The sequence below is a fragment of the Bos indicus x Bos taurus genome, chromosome 8 (genome assembly GCF_003369695.1).
Source record: "Bos indicus x Bos taurus breed Angus x Brahman F1 hybrid chromosome 8, Bos_hybrid_MaternalHap_v2.0, whole genome shotgun sequence".
In the NCBI taxonomy this organism is placed as follows: domain Eukaryota; kingdom Metazoa; phylum Chordata; class Mammalia; order Artiodactyla; family Bovidae; genus Bos; species Bos indicus x Bos taurus.
In genome coordinates, this window is record NC_040083.1 from 83,173,683 (window position 1) to 83,194,157 (window position 20,475).

The 20,475-nt window shown below is 39.7% G+C and overlaps 1 protein-coding gene across 20 annotated transcripts in view; it reads right to left on the minus strand.

The window, feature by feature from the left end:
• The window catches only part of CDC14B (cell division cycle 14B), a 128,299-nt gene that overhangs the window by 2,787 nt on the left and 105,037 nt on the right, over positions 1-20,475 (minus strand). For 4 of the 20 annotated variants that reach the window (XM_027550257.1, XM_027550274.1, XM_027550263.1 and 1 more), the window contains 3 exons: positions 20,362-20,459; positions 11,001-11,117; positions 6,362-6,612 (listed from right to left, as the gene is read on the minus strand). In XM_027550257.1, coding sequence (XP_027406058.1) covers positions 6,414-6,612; positions 11,001-11,117; positions 20,362-20,459 — 414 coding nt within the window. In that variant the 3' untranslated portion in view covers positions 6,362-6,413. Of the gene's footprint in view, positions 1-2,594; positions 6,613-11,000; positions 11,118-15,686; positions 15,832-20,361; positions 20,460-20,475 lie in introns of those variants that run through there. The other 16 variants (XM_027550266.1, XM_027550262.1, XM_027550273.1 and 13 more) reach the window with 11 other exon arrangements.

A 20,475-nucleotide genomic window follows, 5' to 3' on the forward strand; every position in this document is an offset into this window, starting at 1 on the left:
GTCATTCTGGCCCAAATCACACAGCTAATAAGCGGCAGAGCAAAGGTTTACACCCAGTCTGGGTCCAGAATCCATGCTCTGAACTCCTATTAACCAAGCCGCTTTTTGATGCAGTGTACATCAAAAGCTTTAAGATTTTGCATGTCCTTGACCTAGAAATGCCTTTTAAAAGAATTTAACCTAAGGAAATCAGCAGCACCACCCAGAAGAATTTACATATGAGAATATTCATGCAGCGGTAAACCAGTAAAAAGCTGGAAACCACCTACATGTGCAACAATGGGGAGAATGGTTACTTAAGTCGTGGCATTCTACAGAGAAGTTTGTGGAGAATTCCTCCCACTACACTGCCTCTCAATGTACCCCCAGCTGCGTTTAAGCCCCAAAAGTGGAGGAAAAGAGAGCAATGGTGGATATTATGCTCCACACTGGCACCAGGCCCCATACTAAGGCACAATCACGTAATTTGGTCTTTTTTAATCCAAACACCATGCACTTACTAGTCCAGTTTTATGGATGAACAAAGTGAGAGCCAGGAGGCAGATAAAGGATCCACAGAATAAATGGTAGAGCTCATTTCAGAACGCACATTGCTGACTGCCCTCTCCGTACCAACCTGCTATTTCAATATGAGGGTGCCTTCTCTACTAAATTATTTCAGCACTCTGCCTTGATCACTCTCAAGAGAGTTCAGTGCGTGAATTTCTCCCTTCAGAAGTCAAATTGTCTGGCCTCTTAAAAAATTTTTTTTATACTTGTATGGAATTATGCTGCAGGGACCAAAAATAGCAGAGACTGAGAGACGATCATCTGCTATCAAAAACTGGTCTTTACCTAATTAAAAGAAAATTATCTTACATGTATAAAAAGTAATTTATTGAATCCTAAAGGAAAGCAATCCTGAATATTCATTGGAAGGACTGATGCTGAAGCTGAAGATCCAAGACTTTGGCCACCTGATGTGAAGAGCTGACTCACAATAAAAATTATTGAAAGTGAAAGTGAAGTGGCTCAGTCGTGTCTGACTCTTAGTGACCCCATGGACCGTAGCCTACCAGGCTCCTTAGTCCATGGAATTTTCCAGGCAAGAATACTGGAGTGGGCTGCCATTTCCTTCTCCAGAGGATCTTCCCAACCAAGGGATTGAACCCAGGTCTGCCGCATTGCAGGCAGACACTTTACTGTCTGAGCCACCAGGGAAATTATTGAAAGCTAGGTGCCAAATGCCATTTGAAGCACGTCCCATGTATTATCCCACTTAATTCTCATTATAATTGTTAAGGTGAAAATTCTCTTATTCCCGTTTTATTTATGGAACAGAAGTAGAGGTGTTTAGCGAATTGTCCATGTGGTAAATGAAAACTGGACAGTGGTCAACAACAGAGAAAGCAAGCAAGAATCTACAGGGCTAGGGGCTCAGAGGCTGGGTGCTCACACTGCACAGCCCTGGAAGACACGGCTGCTCCCAAGAGAAGCAGGCACGTCCTCTAGTTTCATCCAGGGCCAAGCCTCAGAGCCCGACTGCCAAGCCTGCCCCCTTCACGCTCACATATCTTGAGCTGCTTGGCCAATGCCACCTGAGCTCCAGTGGGTCAGTAGGAGGGCACACAACTCAGGGTAAACCATGGAGGAGCAGGCAGACACGGCAAAGCCTACAAACTGCTCTTTGAGGGCAGTGGTGTGCAGGAGTTTGGATGAGAAGACCAGTCCCTTGACTTTGTACTTTGAAAACTCATATCCTAGAACAAATCAAAGCTAAGTTCTTGGGGAACTGGACAGCACCCCTTAACAGGACAGGTTCCTACATCCTAGACATAACCTCTGCATGATGATGCGGGCAATTAGGTTTTTTAGGATTCTGCCCTGCAAGAGACCAAGAGGGAAGGCAGGCAATTAGCTGTGGATGGTGTTGCTGGTTATACACTGGGATACGAAGTGCTCCAGCACTGGTCCTGCCTTTACTTAGCACTTTAAGCCGGACCTTGGCAGGTAAAATGAAGGGGCTACAGTGTGTGACCCATGAGGCTCCAAGGGTCTGACTTACAAGTGTCTTTTCCTTAGCAGTTTTTAGAAGGGTCAAACCTTTACATGCCTGAGCTGGTTAGTGGGTATCTGTAGAGTGAGTCCATATCAGGAGCCCCCTCACTTACTTACTGTCTTATCCTGAGGAAGACATTACAGACTAAACAGTATACCCCCCAAATTCTTAAGTTGAAGTCCTTCCACCAATACCTCAGAATGGAACTGTATCTGGGGACAGTGCCTTTAAAGAGGTAATGAATTTAAAATGAGGCCATTAAGATAGACCCTAATCCAACCTGATTCATATTATAAGAAATGGGGGACAGACAGAGGGGCACCAGGGATTAGAGGACACAGAGAGAGGCATCAGAAGAGAGGAAGAGAAACCACCCAGCTAACAACACCCTGACCCTGGGATTTCTAACCTCTAGAACTGTAACAAAGTAAATTTCTGTTAAGCCGCCCAGACCACATCCTAGCAAACTAATACTGCAGAGGGTTATATCCACTTTACACTTTAACCACAGCTTACCATGATTCAGAATGATAAGTGAGTAAAAAATTCAAAAGGCTCTTTGGTTAATACTTTTAATGATACGATTATAATTATACAACTTCCATTATTCAACATTTTGTATAAAAACAGTTACAACACACAAATGTGACAATATGTATCAAACTACATAGATATGCAAAGTTTACAGGCCATTATGAAGCTTTATCTTAAAAATACCTTCAGGAAAATAAACATTCATTCAACCAGTTCTCTCAGCTTTATAAAATATGATTAGAAATATACATTTTACTTAAAAAAATCAAGACAATGATTGATCAAATATTGATTAATCAGTTACATTTTAAAACTTTTAATAATCTATACATGAGTGCAGGTTAGATAAAAGTCTGCAAATCATTGATAGAAAACTGCAGTAATATAATCAGATGAACATATTTGCTGACAGTTAATTCTACTGGGCAATTAAGGAGGTAATTTCCTACACAGTATAGGTGAACTGTCCAGTCGATTAAACACATCTGTAGTATTTCCGCGTAGGGACATGGAGAATACTCAGATTTAGGAGAAAAGAAAGAGCAGCAGCTAGACTCACAGAACAGTTTCGAGGGGAGAAAACTATTGCAGAATTAAAACAGACTATTTTAAAGTTGCTTTTGCTTTCCAAAATGCAATTACTAGTTTAAAAAATGTATGAAGAGAAGCAGCTATGCTACTTTCTGACAGACATCCAAGGAGCGCAACACTCATTTGTCAAGCAAAGGAAAGGCTCCCGGAGCTCTTTGCATAACACGGCCCAGAACGCCTGATGGTCCGAACAGCTCACCGAAGCATCTCACACTCCAAGGGCAGACACATCGCCTCATGAGAACACTTGGGAACTCTTTTAGATCTTGTCTGGGCCCAAGAGGTAGAAATCACCCCTGTGAGAGGCGGAAGAGGGTAGGGAAGCAAGCGGGTGGGGGACAGGCTAAGAGAATCAAGTTTAGAACAGAAAAATTCTGGAGACCAGAAGAGCAGTGTGCCACTTCGATGCAGCTACATTTTGACAAGTAAGGCTACTTGTTTTATTGAGGCACTGCTCAGGGTCCACCCCTCTTCATTCACAGGTTAGAGGGATTTCTAGCTTTTCTTTAGGATTACAAAATGCAAGTCTGTTCACACACCTAGGTGCCCAGTTTGGCAGACACTGATCTTTTGGGCTGTCCCTGACTGTTGATGATTTGAGTCCCCAGAAAGCTTCAAGGGCACCTAAAAATACTCACTTCTAATTTTTATCCCAATGGGAGCTCTCTTGGTGTATTTTCAAAGCTGTTTAAGGCTCTCAAGTTCAAGAAATCTCTCCATATCTGACATGCCCTATTTCATATTCCATACCAAGATCTTATACAACAAATTAAAAATGAGATTCTGAGAAGATTCTTGGGTGTGCTGAAGTTTCAGCTGGGGACAGGAGGAAGAGTCTTTTATTCACAGCAGGAAGAACTTTCCATCAGTCAGACCCAGAGACTTCCTAGATTCTCAATATCCCCCTTAACAACGTGCTATACCATCCATCTGAAGCACTATCCCAAGTTGTGTGTTCCAAGGAATGTTTCTTAACAAATCACTAGTTTGCTACGACTACTTTCAGTGAGCCTGTCAAAAACAAGGATTTTTAGAAAGAACCACAGTGATAGCAACTGTAGCTGGAAAACTTGAGCAGCCACACAAAAAGGCAATTCGTAAAACAAAAAGTACATTGAAGCCCAAATTTTTCACTCTTGGCCAAAACATAAGATGGCTTATCCACTGTGAGGGAGACAGCATTTACTTGTTCCGATGAGCAAGAACAGTTCAGATGGAAGTTTGCTTTTCATAACTGCTGGGATCAGTTATGTAGGAAATGGCCTTTAAGGGTATAAAGGGAAGAAGGGTTGCCCTGAGAATTCAGTGTTTTATACCTGGGCACAGCTTGACTATTTAGTATCTCCCAGAACAACACAGCCAACAGGTTTGTTTTCCCACTCAAAGCTTCATCAAGAGCTGTCTTCCCTCAGCTAAGTGGGTCTTTGTATTTATGAACTTTCAGGGATAGAACACCACCATTTTTCTGAGGTCTGGTCCTGATGTTTAGAACCTGGCACAGCCTACCACATGGTGCCCAATGAGGAGGAGCTGCTTGTTTGATCAAAACAACGGCATCTTCCATCTCCCCTCAAAACTAGGCAAACTTACTCCAAGACAGTAGATACCATAAGAGATCCACAGTCTTCTGATTACTTTTTACATTAAACAGACTTTAATCTGCTTATTCCAACCACTCATTATTCTTTGTAACTATATTAAGAAGGCAGCTTTTTAAAAATGGAATTGCCTACTGACCTGATGCATTCATCTGGTAAAGAATGTGAAGGCATTTTGCCTTTCAATATATCTCCTCATTCTCGAAACTAGGATAGCCAAACACTGGTTAACAATAACTAAATCATTCACTTATGGAAGTAACCAAGGTGATTATAAATATTCTTTTATTTGGGGCCCTATTTCTTTTTAGCAGCAAATAAATTGTTTTGTGATTGCTTTACATTACAGACTGTTGTGTTTCTGTGGGATTGAGGGGAGAAGGCACTCTGCAAAGAGTTATTAGTTGTATTCCCTAACCGAAGGCAACAGTGAGTTTCTTATTTACAAATAAGGAAATCTAGATGCAAATAACCATGAGTGGAAACCAAAAGGCCTGAGGCCATTAACACAACAACAAAAATTCACAATGCTACAGAGAAAGACCCTGACAAAATAACTTTTTAAAAAAGTCGTCATTATTTGGGATCACTGTTTCCAGGGGAAACACCAACAGTGCGGGGGTTTTTCCTGCGTGGAAGTGTGATTTTAATTTGCATGACTGGGTAACCAAATAGTGGGCAGCCTTGACATTCTTCAGACTCAAAGTGACACAGAAAAGAACGACTTACAACAATTTTCCAACTCTGAAGCTAGCCTCTCTTCCTGAGTCTTCTAAAGCTGCTACTAACACTCTCTCGATAGGGTTAGGGTACCAAAGTACCACTTTGTATTACAGCACGCAACAGTCTTTAAATGTGGTTTTCACAGGTTCTGGTTAATAAAGCACTCTTTGGTGGGAGACAAGCAGCTTGGGTACTTAACAGAGTTAACATTACAACAGTATTACAAATATTAAAGTGAAGATGATTAAACCAAATAGTATCAAATCACAGAAAGTACCATTTCAGTAATGCTTGTTTTAGCTTTATAAATTTTGACACAGGGTGAACAGCAAATAAATAAGTAAAAAACCTCCATCAGATCTTCAATTCTTCTGAAGGCCAGCAGCTAAAATGATTGCCATCACAGGGACATACGTGCACCACACAGACTAGTCAGCTCTCCTGATAACAGAGGGCTTTGATATTTACACCTGAGACTAATTTACAACAGCTTTTTGTGTTCAAGACATTTTTATAGGAGAGTTGGGCCCTCTTCAAGTCATTCACTTGCACCCAAGCTCATGTAGTTATTTAAATTCCAGTGGACATTTTCTTCATTGAATAAACTTGTTAGGTGGAAAGCAGCTAAGGCTTTTGTAATTTTTTTTTTTCCCAAATAAATTGTGCTAAAGTCCTGTTGTAGTTTTCTGTTCCTAGAGTCTTCCTTCAGTTCTGGTCACAGGTTTTTACTTAACGCAAGACTGTTTTAGTCCTTGAAATGGAGGGACTACAGGGGAAAAAAAAAAGGATTTTACCATGAAGGCTTTTAAGTGTCCCATAAGTAGTTATCAAAGACAAGGAAGGCAACATAATAAAAATATTGACATGCTAAAAAGTATACACTTGTATAATTCTTTAATGACAGATACTTTGGAAAAGACAGTACAATATCAACCATAAAGTAAAGACAAACAGGAGAGAAAAGGCAGAGCAGAAAAAGTTTCAGTTCTGCAAAAAATTAAAAAACAATAAACAACAATAAAAAAAGAAGGGAGGGCAAAAGCAGCCGAGCAATGAGAGTACCATAATGCCATTAAGGGCATTTGTTGCAAAGCATTCCTTTTCCTTCTTTCTCTCTGAGGAATCAGGCTGTGGGAAAAGTGGGAAAGAACGAAAAGATAAAGAAGCGTTACTTGATTATTTCCAAAGGCAGAATGTGGTTACAGAAAAAGCCGGGGCACTGCAAGCCGTTTCCAGTTTAGCAGAGTGCAGCCGGCACCCCGCACCTGCTCCCGCCTTGCTCCACACCGCCGCACAGCTGCAAGGGGACAGCCGCCGACCCTTTTCTGTATGTGGGTCAACTGATCTATGTTGATCTTCATCCTACCTCCCTTCTTTCCTTCCCCAAGAGATCACTGTAACTTTCAACTAAACAGCGACTTTCAGAGGACAACTGACGCAAAAGAAGAGAGAGAAACCAATTCCCGTCTGGAGGTGACCCTCACTTAGATGATGATGAGGTTCTATCAGAGCAGCTCATCTGAATCAATCACTTAGTTTTCCGAGACCCCAAGAGAGTACTGAGTATAAAGGTCCAGGTCAGTTTGGGAAGCCAAGTGGGAAGACATCTGAAATTTCAAAGGAAGATTAATAATTTAAAAGAACAGAGGTAACCAGCAGGAAAGAATATTTAGATACAACATTCTGGGGCTCCTACAGTGATACAGTTTTTAAAGATAATGGCAGTAACAAAAAATTAAAGCCCAGAGGTGATGGAATAGACACCGAGATCTGAGACTCTAAGGACAAGAAGCATTGAAAGGTATGATGATGGCAAACTTCACAAACGAGAAGACTTAAAAAGCCAAAGTCTGAAATGCAGCTACTCCCAACTGAAAGGCCTGTGAAGAGACTCATGGCTTCAGGGGCTGAGGAAAGAGTCTGAGTATTTATCTTCCTCCAAAATATAATTAGGCACAAAAAATAAGCAGAAAGTGATGGTTCCCAATGATGCAACTTAGAATAAAAAAGACACTTGTACATGACAATTTTCTTAGAAAACAAATGAAGCTATGATTTCTTTTAAAAAGGAAATGAACAAAAGACAGACCAAAGAAACAACATAAGCTTACAGAAACATGCAGTCAACGGGTGAGCTGTGTAAAGACATGAACCAAATTGAATGACATCAAATGAGCTGGTTAAAGGTTCTCAATCAGAGGCTTGATGATGAAATGTTTGAGACTCATTCTAAAAGAGCTTTTCAGACAGTCCATACGAGAACACTGAAAAACAGGCCAATTCTATTTAGCTGGTTCTTCAGTGCATTTAGCAATTATTAAAAGAGAGACATTAAAATTGGTTTCTAGCTCTAACAGCAAGTGGGGGATATAGAAGTCCATTAATTACTTCTCTGGACTTAAGAAAGGGGATGAGGAAGGTGCCACACAGACTCCCCTCAGCACTCCATCTGCCGCCAGACACTCCAGTGTTTCCAAGCCTGAACTGTCATGGTTGTGCCAGAGCAGAGCTTAACACTCATGATTTAAGGTTAGATGTGGCTAGTGTTCAATGGATACATGGGAGAATAATCACCTGCCATGACAGACACATGGTGGCAATTCTTCCCAATAACAAATGACAACATTCATAATGATTTTTTCAGTCTCCAAATGAATACTTTTTTAGTGTGTTTGTGCAAAAGTTCTTCAAAGAGGTACAGCCTCTCAATACACTGCCAAAAATCAAAAGAGCCAAATCAATAGAAAGTGACTTTGGGTGAGGTATTCATCCTGGAAGCCTCTAAGAGTAGAACAGAACACAGAAATGAAAGGTCAAGTTCTGTGGCACAATAGAGATGACGACACACAGACACATCATCAACCTGCAAGAGAGAGGACCTCGCAGATGGGGTAACAGCAGGCTGTCAGCCCTGGTTCCTCCGAAGTGTTTAATGTACACGGAAATGGGGTACTATTTTATATGTGTATATATGTGTGTACTGCTGTTCCAAGAAAAGATTTCTATTCAATACTTTAAAATTAGTTAATTAATAGCTCATATCCTCCAACCAAAAATGAGTACTATCCTATAGGATAAAAAGACAGGCTACAGCTTGGGTGCCTGACACCCATTATTTCCTAGAAGCAGGAGTGGGACTGTACATAGTGCATTTGCCTTTCTCTTGTGAGCTGCAAGTGGTCGCAGTTAAGGTGATGTCAAAACAGGCCAAAGCCAGGAAAAGAGGCAAAGGAGATCTGGCATGGAGGGAGGGCGTGGTTAAAAGCACCATGAAACCCAGCTGACTCCTGCTGTTTTACTTCTATGCCCCTCCAAATCTCTGAAAGTCCATTTCAGAATTTAAACGAAGTCTTTGGTTTTCAGCACTATCCCAATTGCCTGAAAACTGCTTGGGCCGTTTTAATACGCAAACTATTCAGTCTGAGCTCTACTTTAAAGTCCTCAATGCAACAAGTCCAGGGACCTCAGGCAGATGCTCCCCGCAATCAGGAACCACCTCTGCTGAAAAGCACAAGTTTAGATCACTAGACAAGACCTAGATGGAAAAACTGCCATCCGGCCACACCCTAAGAGGAGTGCGGTGTGGTCCGGCATGTGCAGCCCGGCTTCGGGACTCTAGTCATCTCATCCGAAACCTGGAGAGCACCATCCGGGAAAGCAGAAAGCAGAATTAAATGGGCAAAACACACCTGGCTGTGATGGAAGTCTGAAAAGAATATGTCCGTTCAAAATATGTCTAACAATCAACAGCAGCAGGCCTTTTACTTAAATTTTTAATAATTTACATAAAAGTGTCCAAGTTAAAAAACTCCCATTTCCCCTCATTTATTGTAGAAAAGTTAGAAAAAAAGAAAATGATAAGAAAAAAAGACTCCCCAACTGTTCTACCAACCAGAAGAACTGGTATTATAAGCACATTTTCCTTTTATCTTGGAGAAGAAAATAGCTACCCACTCCAGTATTCTTGTCTGGAGAATTCCATGGACAAAGGAACCTGGTGGGCTACAGTCTACGGGGTCCCAAAGAGTCGGACACAAGTGAATGACTAACACACACACACACACACACACACAAATATTTATGCTGATAAATATTTATATACCTATACGCTTTTACACATATATAAAACACATTTTACATTTGTAAAATTAAAGCAGTATTTCATAAGTTTTATGTGTAGCCCTTTTCACTTACTGCTCCATAAGCAGTTAACCCAGGTCATTAACTTTTCTTTGAAAACATGACTCTCAATTCATTTGGCAGAATTCATCAATCATTTCCTATTTCTTACTGTTATAAAAAAATTCTAGTATTATGTTATAATGTACCTAAACTCTTGACTTTTTTGTCAGCATTTCTCTAATATTCTTCTCAGTGGAATTAAAGAGTATTTGATACCCTCCCTAATGAAAAGTTTTAAACCCTACGATCATGAATCAGTGCCCAATTAATACTTGTTTGGAGGTACTATCACATTCTTAGCTAAATAAAAAGTTTGTAGTAAAAACTGTACAAAAGAATCTGCAAAGATAAACAGCGGCAGAACTGAACAATTCCTTAAAACAGCAAAACACACCGAGCTCTTCGATTGTTAGCAAGTCCCTTAGGACACAGGCTGCCACGGGGCCGCACCAGAAACCACCTCAGCGCTGAAGGTCGTGGCAGGCCCAAAGCCTCAAAGGTCTGAGAGCAGAGAAGTTAAAAAATAGCAAGGAAAACTGTGAAGAACATTCTAGTCTGGTGCAGATTATCTTAGGTCGCTTGGGATCTCTGTAAGACAACACTGTCGTGCCTCATGGGTCGCCAGCTCTAGGCAAAGATACATAAACACAAAAAAGGTGCCCGCCTATCCATCCTGAGATGATGGGAAATGGGCAATCTGCTCTCTTCTAAAGGGGATCTGATTTTGGAATATGTTAAAAATGAAATGTCTCGGATCATGATAAACATCCAAAGACAATGGTGAGTGATGGATTTGGTCACAGAACATGTCCATTTTCTTGTCAGAGTGTATACTAATGAAGGAAGTGCAAGATGCTAGACCAGAAAGGGAAAGAGCTGCCCCTCGGGATAGACTGTGACCAAGAGGACAGTTACTGGGTAAAGAAGGTTCCCAAACTCTCAAGAGTTCTCATTTTCCCACCACTTATGTGCAACTAATTCTCCAACAATTATGATGCATCTGATATATTGACAGAAAGATTTCCTCCAAGTCCTGACAGAGAGAGCTTTGGAAGTTCTCAATTGAAGAACTCAGAAGTACACACAACATTCTCAACTTTCCCGTATTATGACCCAGAGACCACATTTCCAATGTTAAGAATGACCTCTGAAAAACAAAACATAACCCTAAATTAAATGGTCCAGATTTTCTCAGATGATGAACAAGTCAAACATTTTGATTAATTTCCCATCACTGGGACTTTGCTTTCTCCTGTCTTCATTTCTATTTCCAGAAGATTAAACTGGAAAGCCAATATTTGAAACACTTCAGAAGAGTAGGGTTCTTTTCTCACCTTTTAAAACTGCTTTTTCTTGAAGCAGATCTGGTGGTTCTTTTAGTAATGCCTGCACTGCCAGAAATGTTAGGTTCAGATGTTTTACAGCTCTGAACACTGGACTGAAGAATTACTCTGAAAATAGTTGGAAAAAAATAACATTATATTCACTGAAACAATTTGCAAATACTTGACAGAGGAGGGCATTTTTGCACTTTAGTGCAAATTACTTTCTTGAGAACTGATAGAATTTTCCATAAACACATTTATCAAAAAAAAAAAAAAAAATCTGAAACACACTCTTACATCAAGGTCTTTTGAAATAAAGCATCTCATTTCCCTATGAAGGTTTACACGAAGATAACCAGAAAACTTTGCTTTTGGAAAATTAATCACCCAGCATGTCAAGCAATTCCCACACCAAAGAAATCAATCAGAAAGACAAATTTCTGTGCCCCAAAGTAAAATCAGATTCTTAGAATTCTAGTCATGAAACAAGAAATCATTTTAAAACCCTAATTCTAAAGACTATGAACATAAATATATACACAGTATTCACTCTTCAAAGATGGAAGAACAAGTAACAGAACTCAAGTCAACTTGAATCAAACTCAAGTCAAACTCATGTTTTTTATAACATTTCAAATTTTAAAAAGATGTTCAAAGCAATTTTTAAAAATCTGGATTACAATTACCTACTAAGTCATCAACTACCATTAAAATGAAATTGTTTTAATTTTGTGAAACTTTATTTAATTAGACTCTAGACATCTCAAGGAACTGATACCTATGGGAGTAGACTGCCCAGGAGGCAAATGAACAAATCAGCAAGAACCCCTCAGATAAAGCCCACATAGAATACCTGCTCAAAAATACAGGGTGTTTTAAATTTCCCCATGGAACTGTCATAGGGACAACAGCAGAAAACACCAAAAAATTTTATAAGCAATTGTTTTCTTCAAGAGATAATGACTAAAACACTGAACTTCATACGTACACATTTATACACAGTCAACTCCTATTTATCTGTTAGAGAAAACACTACAAAGTTTTATCCTCACATATCCAAACATACAGGTGAGATAGCAAACAACTTCTGAGAACGCAGCTCCTGTGTAACAAGAAACCTTCACAACTAACTAGCAGTCGGTCCTACCTCCTATGCTGTGTTAACACCACAATAGTTAATAACCAAAGCCAGGTCCTTAAAATGTAGTAAATTCTTATAATTTTAGTATTACTCAAACCATAGAATAATTAGCATTTAGTAAAATGCTAACTTTTCATCATTGAAAAAACAATGGGGTTGTATTGCACTAGAGCAGAAGTCTGGAGGTCAGTAGTTTTCAAGCCATTTGGGGGAGAGGAAGGGAGAGCTGAGCGTGGGGCACTAGCCAAGCTGTTTCTCTTTAAATGAGAAGCATTTCTGAAAGCCTTATGAATGAGGCCTTCAATATCACTGAAGGAAACTGATCCTGGGTAAGCGAGTCAATGCTTGATTCAGGGTTTCTAATAGAGTTTTATCATCCTATATGTTGACTGTTTTAACAAAACAGAAAATGTATATGCTGACATAGTTACATGATCAAAAAGGGCACCAACCGCTCTGGCATATAAATTCTATCATTGAAAACAAGGAGTTATTTTTAAATTCTTTTTCATTTTATAAAGTGAGGAGAAGATATTTAGTGGTCTCTGCTAAGGCTGTGAATCTAGAATTTTTCATAGAGAAAAAGCCCAGTGCTTCATGCTACCACTGCTGTCCTGAAGCCTCTCGCCCACTTAACAGGGCTCATGGTTTTTATCTCCATTTTTTATAAATGGAGAAAATGAGACTCCTGTTGGCTTTTCTGAAATACTACCTCTACTTTTCAAATAATGTGAGAAATTACTGCTAACTCATATTTTAAGCTGATAGGAAACATCTTTTTAAAATGATTTACTTCTCACTTAGTGAGAACAATTCATGTGAAGTAATATTAGTAGCTGATAATTTATGTGCAATTTTGAAAATAAGAGCATTACAGAAATTTGGAATGCGGTAATCTCATCAATAAGATTCAGGTCACCAGTTATTTGCATTAAAAACAGACTAGTTATTTCATCTATAGGTTATATATCAATAAAGTGGGAAGAAAACACAGCAACTCAACTTAGATAGTACTTATCTTACAAATAACACCCTACGGTGGGTTAAGCTAGCCAACAAGGGTGAAGTGTTTACTCTGCCATGGGGATGCGAGAACTCAGTACCTCCCACCCTGCACACCGAGCCAACCGCACAGCTTTGCAGGACAACATTCAGCACATGTCATTTCTCCTTTCCATCTTTTCCTGACAGAACCCTCAGTCCTACTTTCTATCTCCTGCCCATACTAGAATTCCTTTTCTTCTCTGCAATATCTTTTGAGGGCCAGTATTTTCAGATTTTGGATACAAAAATATCTGCAACTTGAGGCAAAGCAAAAAAATTTGAAAAGCTCTAATCAATCAAGTCATACAGTGCTCTGAAGTAAATGTTCATTCCAAAAAGAGGCTCCATCATGCAACCATGCACTATTTACACTGGCTGTCCGCCAGCGATACAAAAAGAGCCTTCAAAATGATGGGCCTGAGGCCCTGAAACATGCAGAGGTCCCCTTCCTACTGTCTACGAGGTCCTTTGCAGCATGTGAAGCGCCATTATAGGCAAGCTCTCTAGGCATGCCAGGCAACAACCTATCAGGCAATGAATGCTCCATCATCAGCCAATAGAGGCGAATGTCGACAGCAGTGCCCTGGAGTAGTTACCTCTAAAGATAATTACACAGATTATACCTGTTTACATCACTGTTACTGTTGAAACCTTTTGGTTTCCATAAATTGAAAATTAATCAGAGCAGGCTAAAGTAAATACTCTGATTTGGGTCTAGAAACACAGTGGCAAATGTCAGTAATGACAAAAAACGTTATGTCCTGGCACAGAACACCAAAAAGAGCCCGATAGAGACCATTTTTAAACATACTTTGCAAAAAATAATATAAGCATGAAATGCCTAAATACTATTAGCAATGACCCCACCTGTTCTAATGGCCACTCAGAATAGTTTGAGAAGAATAAATCTACGCAGTGCATGATGTTCCTGAGTCAGAATGTGTGAAATCTAAGATCAGTAAGAGAAGTAAAGGAACAAAACAAAACATTGTAAAGGGATAATTTTTATCAGAAATACTGCATATGTAATAATAAGCTTGGGCTTCCCAGGTGGTGCTAGTGGTAAAGAACCCGCCTGCCAATGCAGGAGATGTAAGAGAAGTGGGTTCAATCCCTGGGTTGGGAAGATCCCCTGGAGGAGGAAATTGCAACCCCAAGTCCCATGGACAGAGGAGCCTGGCAGGCTATAGTCCACAGGGTTGCAAAGAGTCAGACACAACTGAAAAGACATAGCAAGCAAGCAAATAGTAAGTCTATACCAATAAGATATTTTAAAAATAGCATAAATAGGAACATGTTAAGCAGATTTTCCTTAAATTTGAAAAGAAAAGCATCTGCTAGATTTTTAAATCTTTTCTAGCCATTTGAAGACATTCAGTGAAAGCACAAAGAACTGGAGTTGGTTGCAATGGAATTATACTTTGGAGGAGATCCTAGAAGGCACTTTTGTATTCCTTTATAACTCCCAAGTCCAAGTCAGAACAGGACAAGAAATTCTTAAAATTTGAGCTAATGAAAAAATTCAGAGAAAAAAGAATGCAGCCTGGATGTAAGAGGGTAGCAGGGAACCACAGTTTCACAAGACACATCCTCCTTCTCTGTGCTCTTGCTCTTAACTACATGATGTTCTCCAGTAAGCTTCTTGCCACATTCTTCTGCAGAAAAGGAGTCTCTCCACTGTGAAGGTATTCATTTAATGACAAAGAGTATTAGGAGAAGACAGACTGTGCCTCCACTAGTCTAATAAGAACATTCTGATTACTTGTGGGAACGGAGGACAGTGGGAGCGCAAGGAGCACAGTAATTGTCATATGGAAACACACAGACAAGAGACTCCAGTCTTCTCTGCTTCCCTACTTTCCTTCCGCACCAAGTGCTGAAAACCATACTTGACTGTATTCCCTAAAGAGGAGGAAGTGAAACAAGGCAGAGGAGAAAATTTTGCTTCCTTAAGATAGAAGACTGGGCCTGCTGAGAGAGCACTGTGTACAATGGCAGAATCAGAGGTGAAAAAGGATGCAATGCTCATGAGACCTCATGGCTACAAAATCACCTTTGCTAACAGCAGAAAACCAGTGGGAAAATTCTTTTTGCTAGATTAGAAAGACTATATTAAAGATATCTACTTAAGAAAACCAGAGCAAAGTTGTACAGACAACTGATTGAAAGAAAAGCCATCCCAAGGATCCCAAACTAACTATATATTTTTGACAGGAAAAAGAAACTACTTCACTGTCATCATAAATTGCTGTTTCAAAAAAATCTGTTAAGAGTAAGTGCATTTTAAAAACAAAGTGTGTTATTTTTAACGTCCCTTGTACGAAACTAACAGTGAAGACTTCCTTCCCTACCACCAACCCAGGAAGAGCAAAGATTCAGAATAAGAACCTTGGAAAAAAAGGCAAATCAAACAAAGCTAGAAGAGCTGATAGTGAGAAAAACATGCATCATGAGAAAAACACTGGACACCAGAGGTGAGCACTAGTAGAGAAATGGAATGGGACACTTACACAGCAGCTATCTGTCAAAGGTCCTGATGGCTACTGTGTTCTTAGACCATCGAGACAGAATAGCAGGATGGGGAGAATGTAGTCACAAACAATCCACCAGATGACAATACTACACAGTGCAGAGGTCAGCACAGCTAGGGAACATCTGGAAAGGGGCAAAGGGGAAAGAACAGATGTTCAAACTGAGAAGCCAATAAATAAATAAATAAAGCCACGTGTGAATTTCAGATACCCTGCAACGCAAAGGGGCAGGAAACAGGGGTCAAACTTTGCTGTTTTATGCTGGGGGGAAAAAAGCTGTCTTCAGTTTTAAACAAATTTGACATTTGGTAACAAAAGATTAAACCCAATCTCTAGTTGGATAACTACCCCATGTTAATTTAAATTGTATGATAACAGAAATTAGAGTCACAGCTATGTGATTGAAATTCTTTAAAAAGCACAATAACCACACAGAAAACCAAATCACAGACAAAAATGAGGCAAAACCAACCAACCAAAAAAAAAACACCCAAACCCCTGAACTAATAATTAACAACAATCTCATAGGAGGCACAATTAAATATAAGTGGACACAACGCAGCACGTGTCTGCATTCTAGATTTTCATTTGTTCCTCTAGTAAAGCTCATGGCAAGATAATTATTTTCCAGTGATGAAGCATATCTACCTACACTGTTAAGGGGGTTCTATGGGATTATTCAAGGATAACTATATCTGTATTTTTACCTGCTCCCATAGGATGCACTTCCATTCTTCATACATCATTTTCCTTTACCCCTAGCAAACCTAGCAGAAATCATCAGCACGGTGCAGAAAGATAGGTAGCATGGATGAAGTTATAAAATCTACCGAATCAATTTTAGCAGAGACAATAAGACTTGCCATTACGTTTTGGGTATCACTTGAAGATCATCATGCTACCTCATTGCCTGTCTTCATGGTAGTCGGGATCAGAGAAGCTCTCTGACAAAATCACTAATTTCATAATTTCTAATACTTTAATTCTCCCCAAATATTGACTGTTTGTGAAATAGAAATCAATGACTGGATGTACTATACAATTTTCTTCTAAGAATCATCAGTACTTTTCTATTTTTTCACTCACTTTCCCTCTTACAAGTATTTTCATTTGGCTAAGTACCAGCAGTGAAGCAAAATAACATGTCCACATTGACACATGGGAGAAACATTTCAGATTTTTAACCCAAGCTTCTGCTCAGGAGACTTTTACTTCTAAAAGGGGACTTTTAACTTCTAAAACAACACAAAGACTTTGGAAGGAAAAGAAATCTCCAGTTGACCTTTTCTGGGGCCAAAGGAACTACAAAGAAGAGCAAAGAAGAGATGATTGTAACAGTCAAGAGGGTTGGAAAAAGCAGAGAGAATAAGGAACGAGAAGGATGGAAAATCTACTGTGACTAATCTTAAATTCTCCAGGGCCTTTACACATTATTAAGAGCTTAGAATTTCAGCATTTTGCTTTTTCCTTTAAAAGTGTGACTTAAAAGCTTATTAATTGTGTGCATGGGGAGAGGACAGTTTGGGGATTATTCTATTGTTTAAGGGATTATAAATACAATGAAAGGGAATCAGCAGTGAAAGCTGAGGGCTGGGGTTCCATCACTGGTCAGGGAATTAAGATCCCACAAGCCATGAAGCATGGCCAAAAAAAAAAGATTGTTTAACATATGCCAAGAGTGCTTCACAAGGGCCCAGTGCCTTTTACACCTTTTGGGATAAGGTGGGGTGTAACTAAGCAAATGGATAGCATAGAGGTGGAATTTTCTCCATGGGTTGTTGCTAGTTACTATCATTCAGCCATCCATCAAGTTCCATCTCAGGGAACTGCACATACCAAGATAAATATCACAGCATCTCGTGTCACCTTCTGGTTTCCAACAATATTTCTAATTTTAGTCTACATTCGTTGCTTTCTTTTATGTTACCACAAACCTTTGATCTATGGAAGAGACTTTCATAGTTTCATTTTTTTAGAAGGGAGCATCGAATGATTTGTACTCTTATAAAACATATTCACAAGGTGGCAGACAGAGTTACTGAAGGAAATTTCCTTTAAGCATCATCAAACTCAAGAACCTTGACTAAGCAGAATTCCCATCCCCTGACTCGCAACTTGACTTCTGAACAGAAGGCAACAAGCTATTGAGAAATAAACTGATGCTGCAGATTTTTTAAAACAGAACAAAAAACCTGGACATAACTAAAAGCAACCCCACAAAATCATCCATTTTATAGGGCTTGTGATTCCAAGTGTGGCCCCTGGACCAGCAGCATCTTTGACACCTGGGAGCTTGCCAGGAAAGAAATGCAGAATCAGATGGCATCCCAGACCCAGTGACCATTATCTGCATTTTAACAAGCTGCCCAGGAGACTCAAACGCACACTGAGGTTTGAACAGCACTGCTCTAGGGCACTGGCTATTTCCTCCTGTAGAAAACTGGCTTCAGAATGATTATTTGGAGGGACGATACTATTTTTAAATATAAGGAACCATTAAGACCTTAAATGATGACTTGAAATTAAAAACAAAATGGCATTTGGAATTTTAAAAAATTATTTAAAAATGCACATTCTTATAGCATTCTAGTTGAGTGCATGCACAACAGCAAAGAGAATGCTTAATTAATGCCTATAATCAACACTGATGCCTTTCATTCACATGGCACTTTATTATGGAAAACTCATTCCTTCCCTTTGGGTCTTTTAAGAATCTCCCAAGGCAGTGGCCCATGATGATACATCCTTTAAGTGGAACTGAACTTTGGAATTTAAGATTCTGAGAAGATACCAGTGAAGGACCACTTTTAATTAAAGAGACCTGTTCTTCAGACTTAGAGACACAGTGAAGGAAGGAGACAGTGGGAAAAATTGACAAGAGTACATTGAAACATATACATTACCCTGTGTAAAATAGATGACTAATGGAAATTTGCTGTGTAACACAGGGAGCTCAACCCGGTGCTCTGTGATGACCTAGAAGGGAAGGATGGAGGGGGCAGCTGGTGGAGAAGAGGGAAGGGATATATGTATACTTATGGCTGATTCATGTTGTTATATGGCAGAAACCAACGCAACATTGTAAAGCAATTATCCTCCAATTCCAAATAAATTTTTTTCTCCTCTGGCTCAGACAGTAAAGAATCTGCCTGCAATGCAGGAGACCTGGGTTCAATCCCTGGGTCAGGAAGATCCTCTGGAGAAGGCAATGGCAATCTACTCCAGAATTCTTGTCTGGAGAATCCTATGGACAGGGGAGCCTGGCGGGCTACAGTCCGTGGGGTCACAAAGAGTCGGACACGACTGAGCAACTAACACTACTCCTACTCCTACTACTGTGTCATAGTTTCTTACCATATTACAAGATGCTTACTGAATAATAAGATAACCTGTCTCCATCACCAGAAAGGCAGGGCGGGGGGGTGCTGGAGAATTTGGTACCCAAAGGAAGGAATCCAATGGCACAGGTGGGAGCATCTCCTAAAGAACAACTTGGGAAAAAAGTACAATGGCCAAGTTTTTTACTTTACCATCTTTCTAACAATCCTGGATATTCCTAGAGATTGAATCTCAAGTAACACTTACATGAGGAACTATAAAAGGACACACACAGACAACCTAATAACTATAAAACTTGCTATCTCCACTTTAAATCTCCTTCTGTGACTTGAAAAGAATTCCTCCAACAAAAAGTTCATATAAAAATATAGTTTAATCAATTCATTGTTGACTTAAAATGACATGACATTAAGCCACCATGTCACCACTAATTAAATTCCACCATATCAAAACAAATTATGTACAGTATGGTAGTAAATTTACACAAGTCTGCAATTTTAACAACTACAGACAAATCTACAGTCATTCTATAGTTTACATCTGCTGTCACTCTCTTGAGGATGTAAAATGGTTATGAGAAATGAATACTGCATACCATATTAGTAAACAAAGAAATCAGCTATCGCAGCCACCAGCCAAAGGTGAGCTGGTATGTTCTGAAGGAACTCAGAAAGGGGAAGAATACCTGCCATCTAGCAGCCATCAGACTGCAGCCACTCCCCACAGTGAACCTTGAGGAGACTGGGATATGAAAACACAGAATACTGGACCCAAACAGCTGAGGTGCTGATCAAAAGAATGATTTCAGTGGGCCCAGACTTCTGTATCTTCCCATACATCTTCCCATAAATTCCTTCACTTGAGGTATCTAGCTTTCTTTTATTAATGGTGATCTTTTGACACTTAGACTACCTGCCTTTTGCTGCAAACTCCTATATATGCTGGTGCCTCCCTGCACACCCCCATCACCTCCTCAGAGCAGTTCTCCCAGGGTTACTTGAAATGCTGCCTCCTAGGTTTCAAAGTCCTAAAAATTTTTAGTTGACACTTACTATCCATAGAGAAATAGTTTTCTGTATAGTGCTTTCCTATCTATACAAGCTAGAGAGGTTACAACAGAGGACAGAGATAAATAAAAGATACCTAAGAGTTTCTTAGGCAACACCTTTAGATTGTAAATAAAGTAGATACTCATTTCAAGGTGGCATAATGGTCATGCAACCATGGAGAAAATGTATAGCAAAAAATGCTCATGAAGGAAGGACCTTATACACAAATTAAATAACAACAACCACACGAAGGAAATCAGACTCACGTGAGAGGAATAGCGTTTGTTTTTGACTGTCTTCTGCTTTTCAGGGCCCGAAGTCTATCCCCTTGTGTCACTCCACTGATTTCGTCATCATCACTGTACTGTATAAGTAGAGAA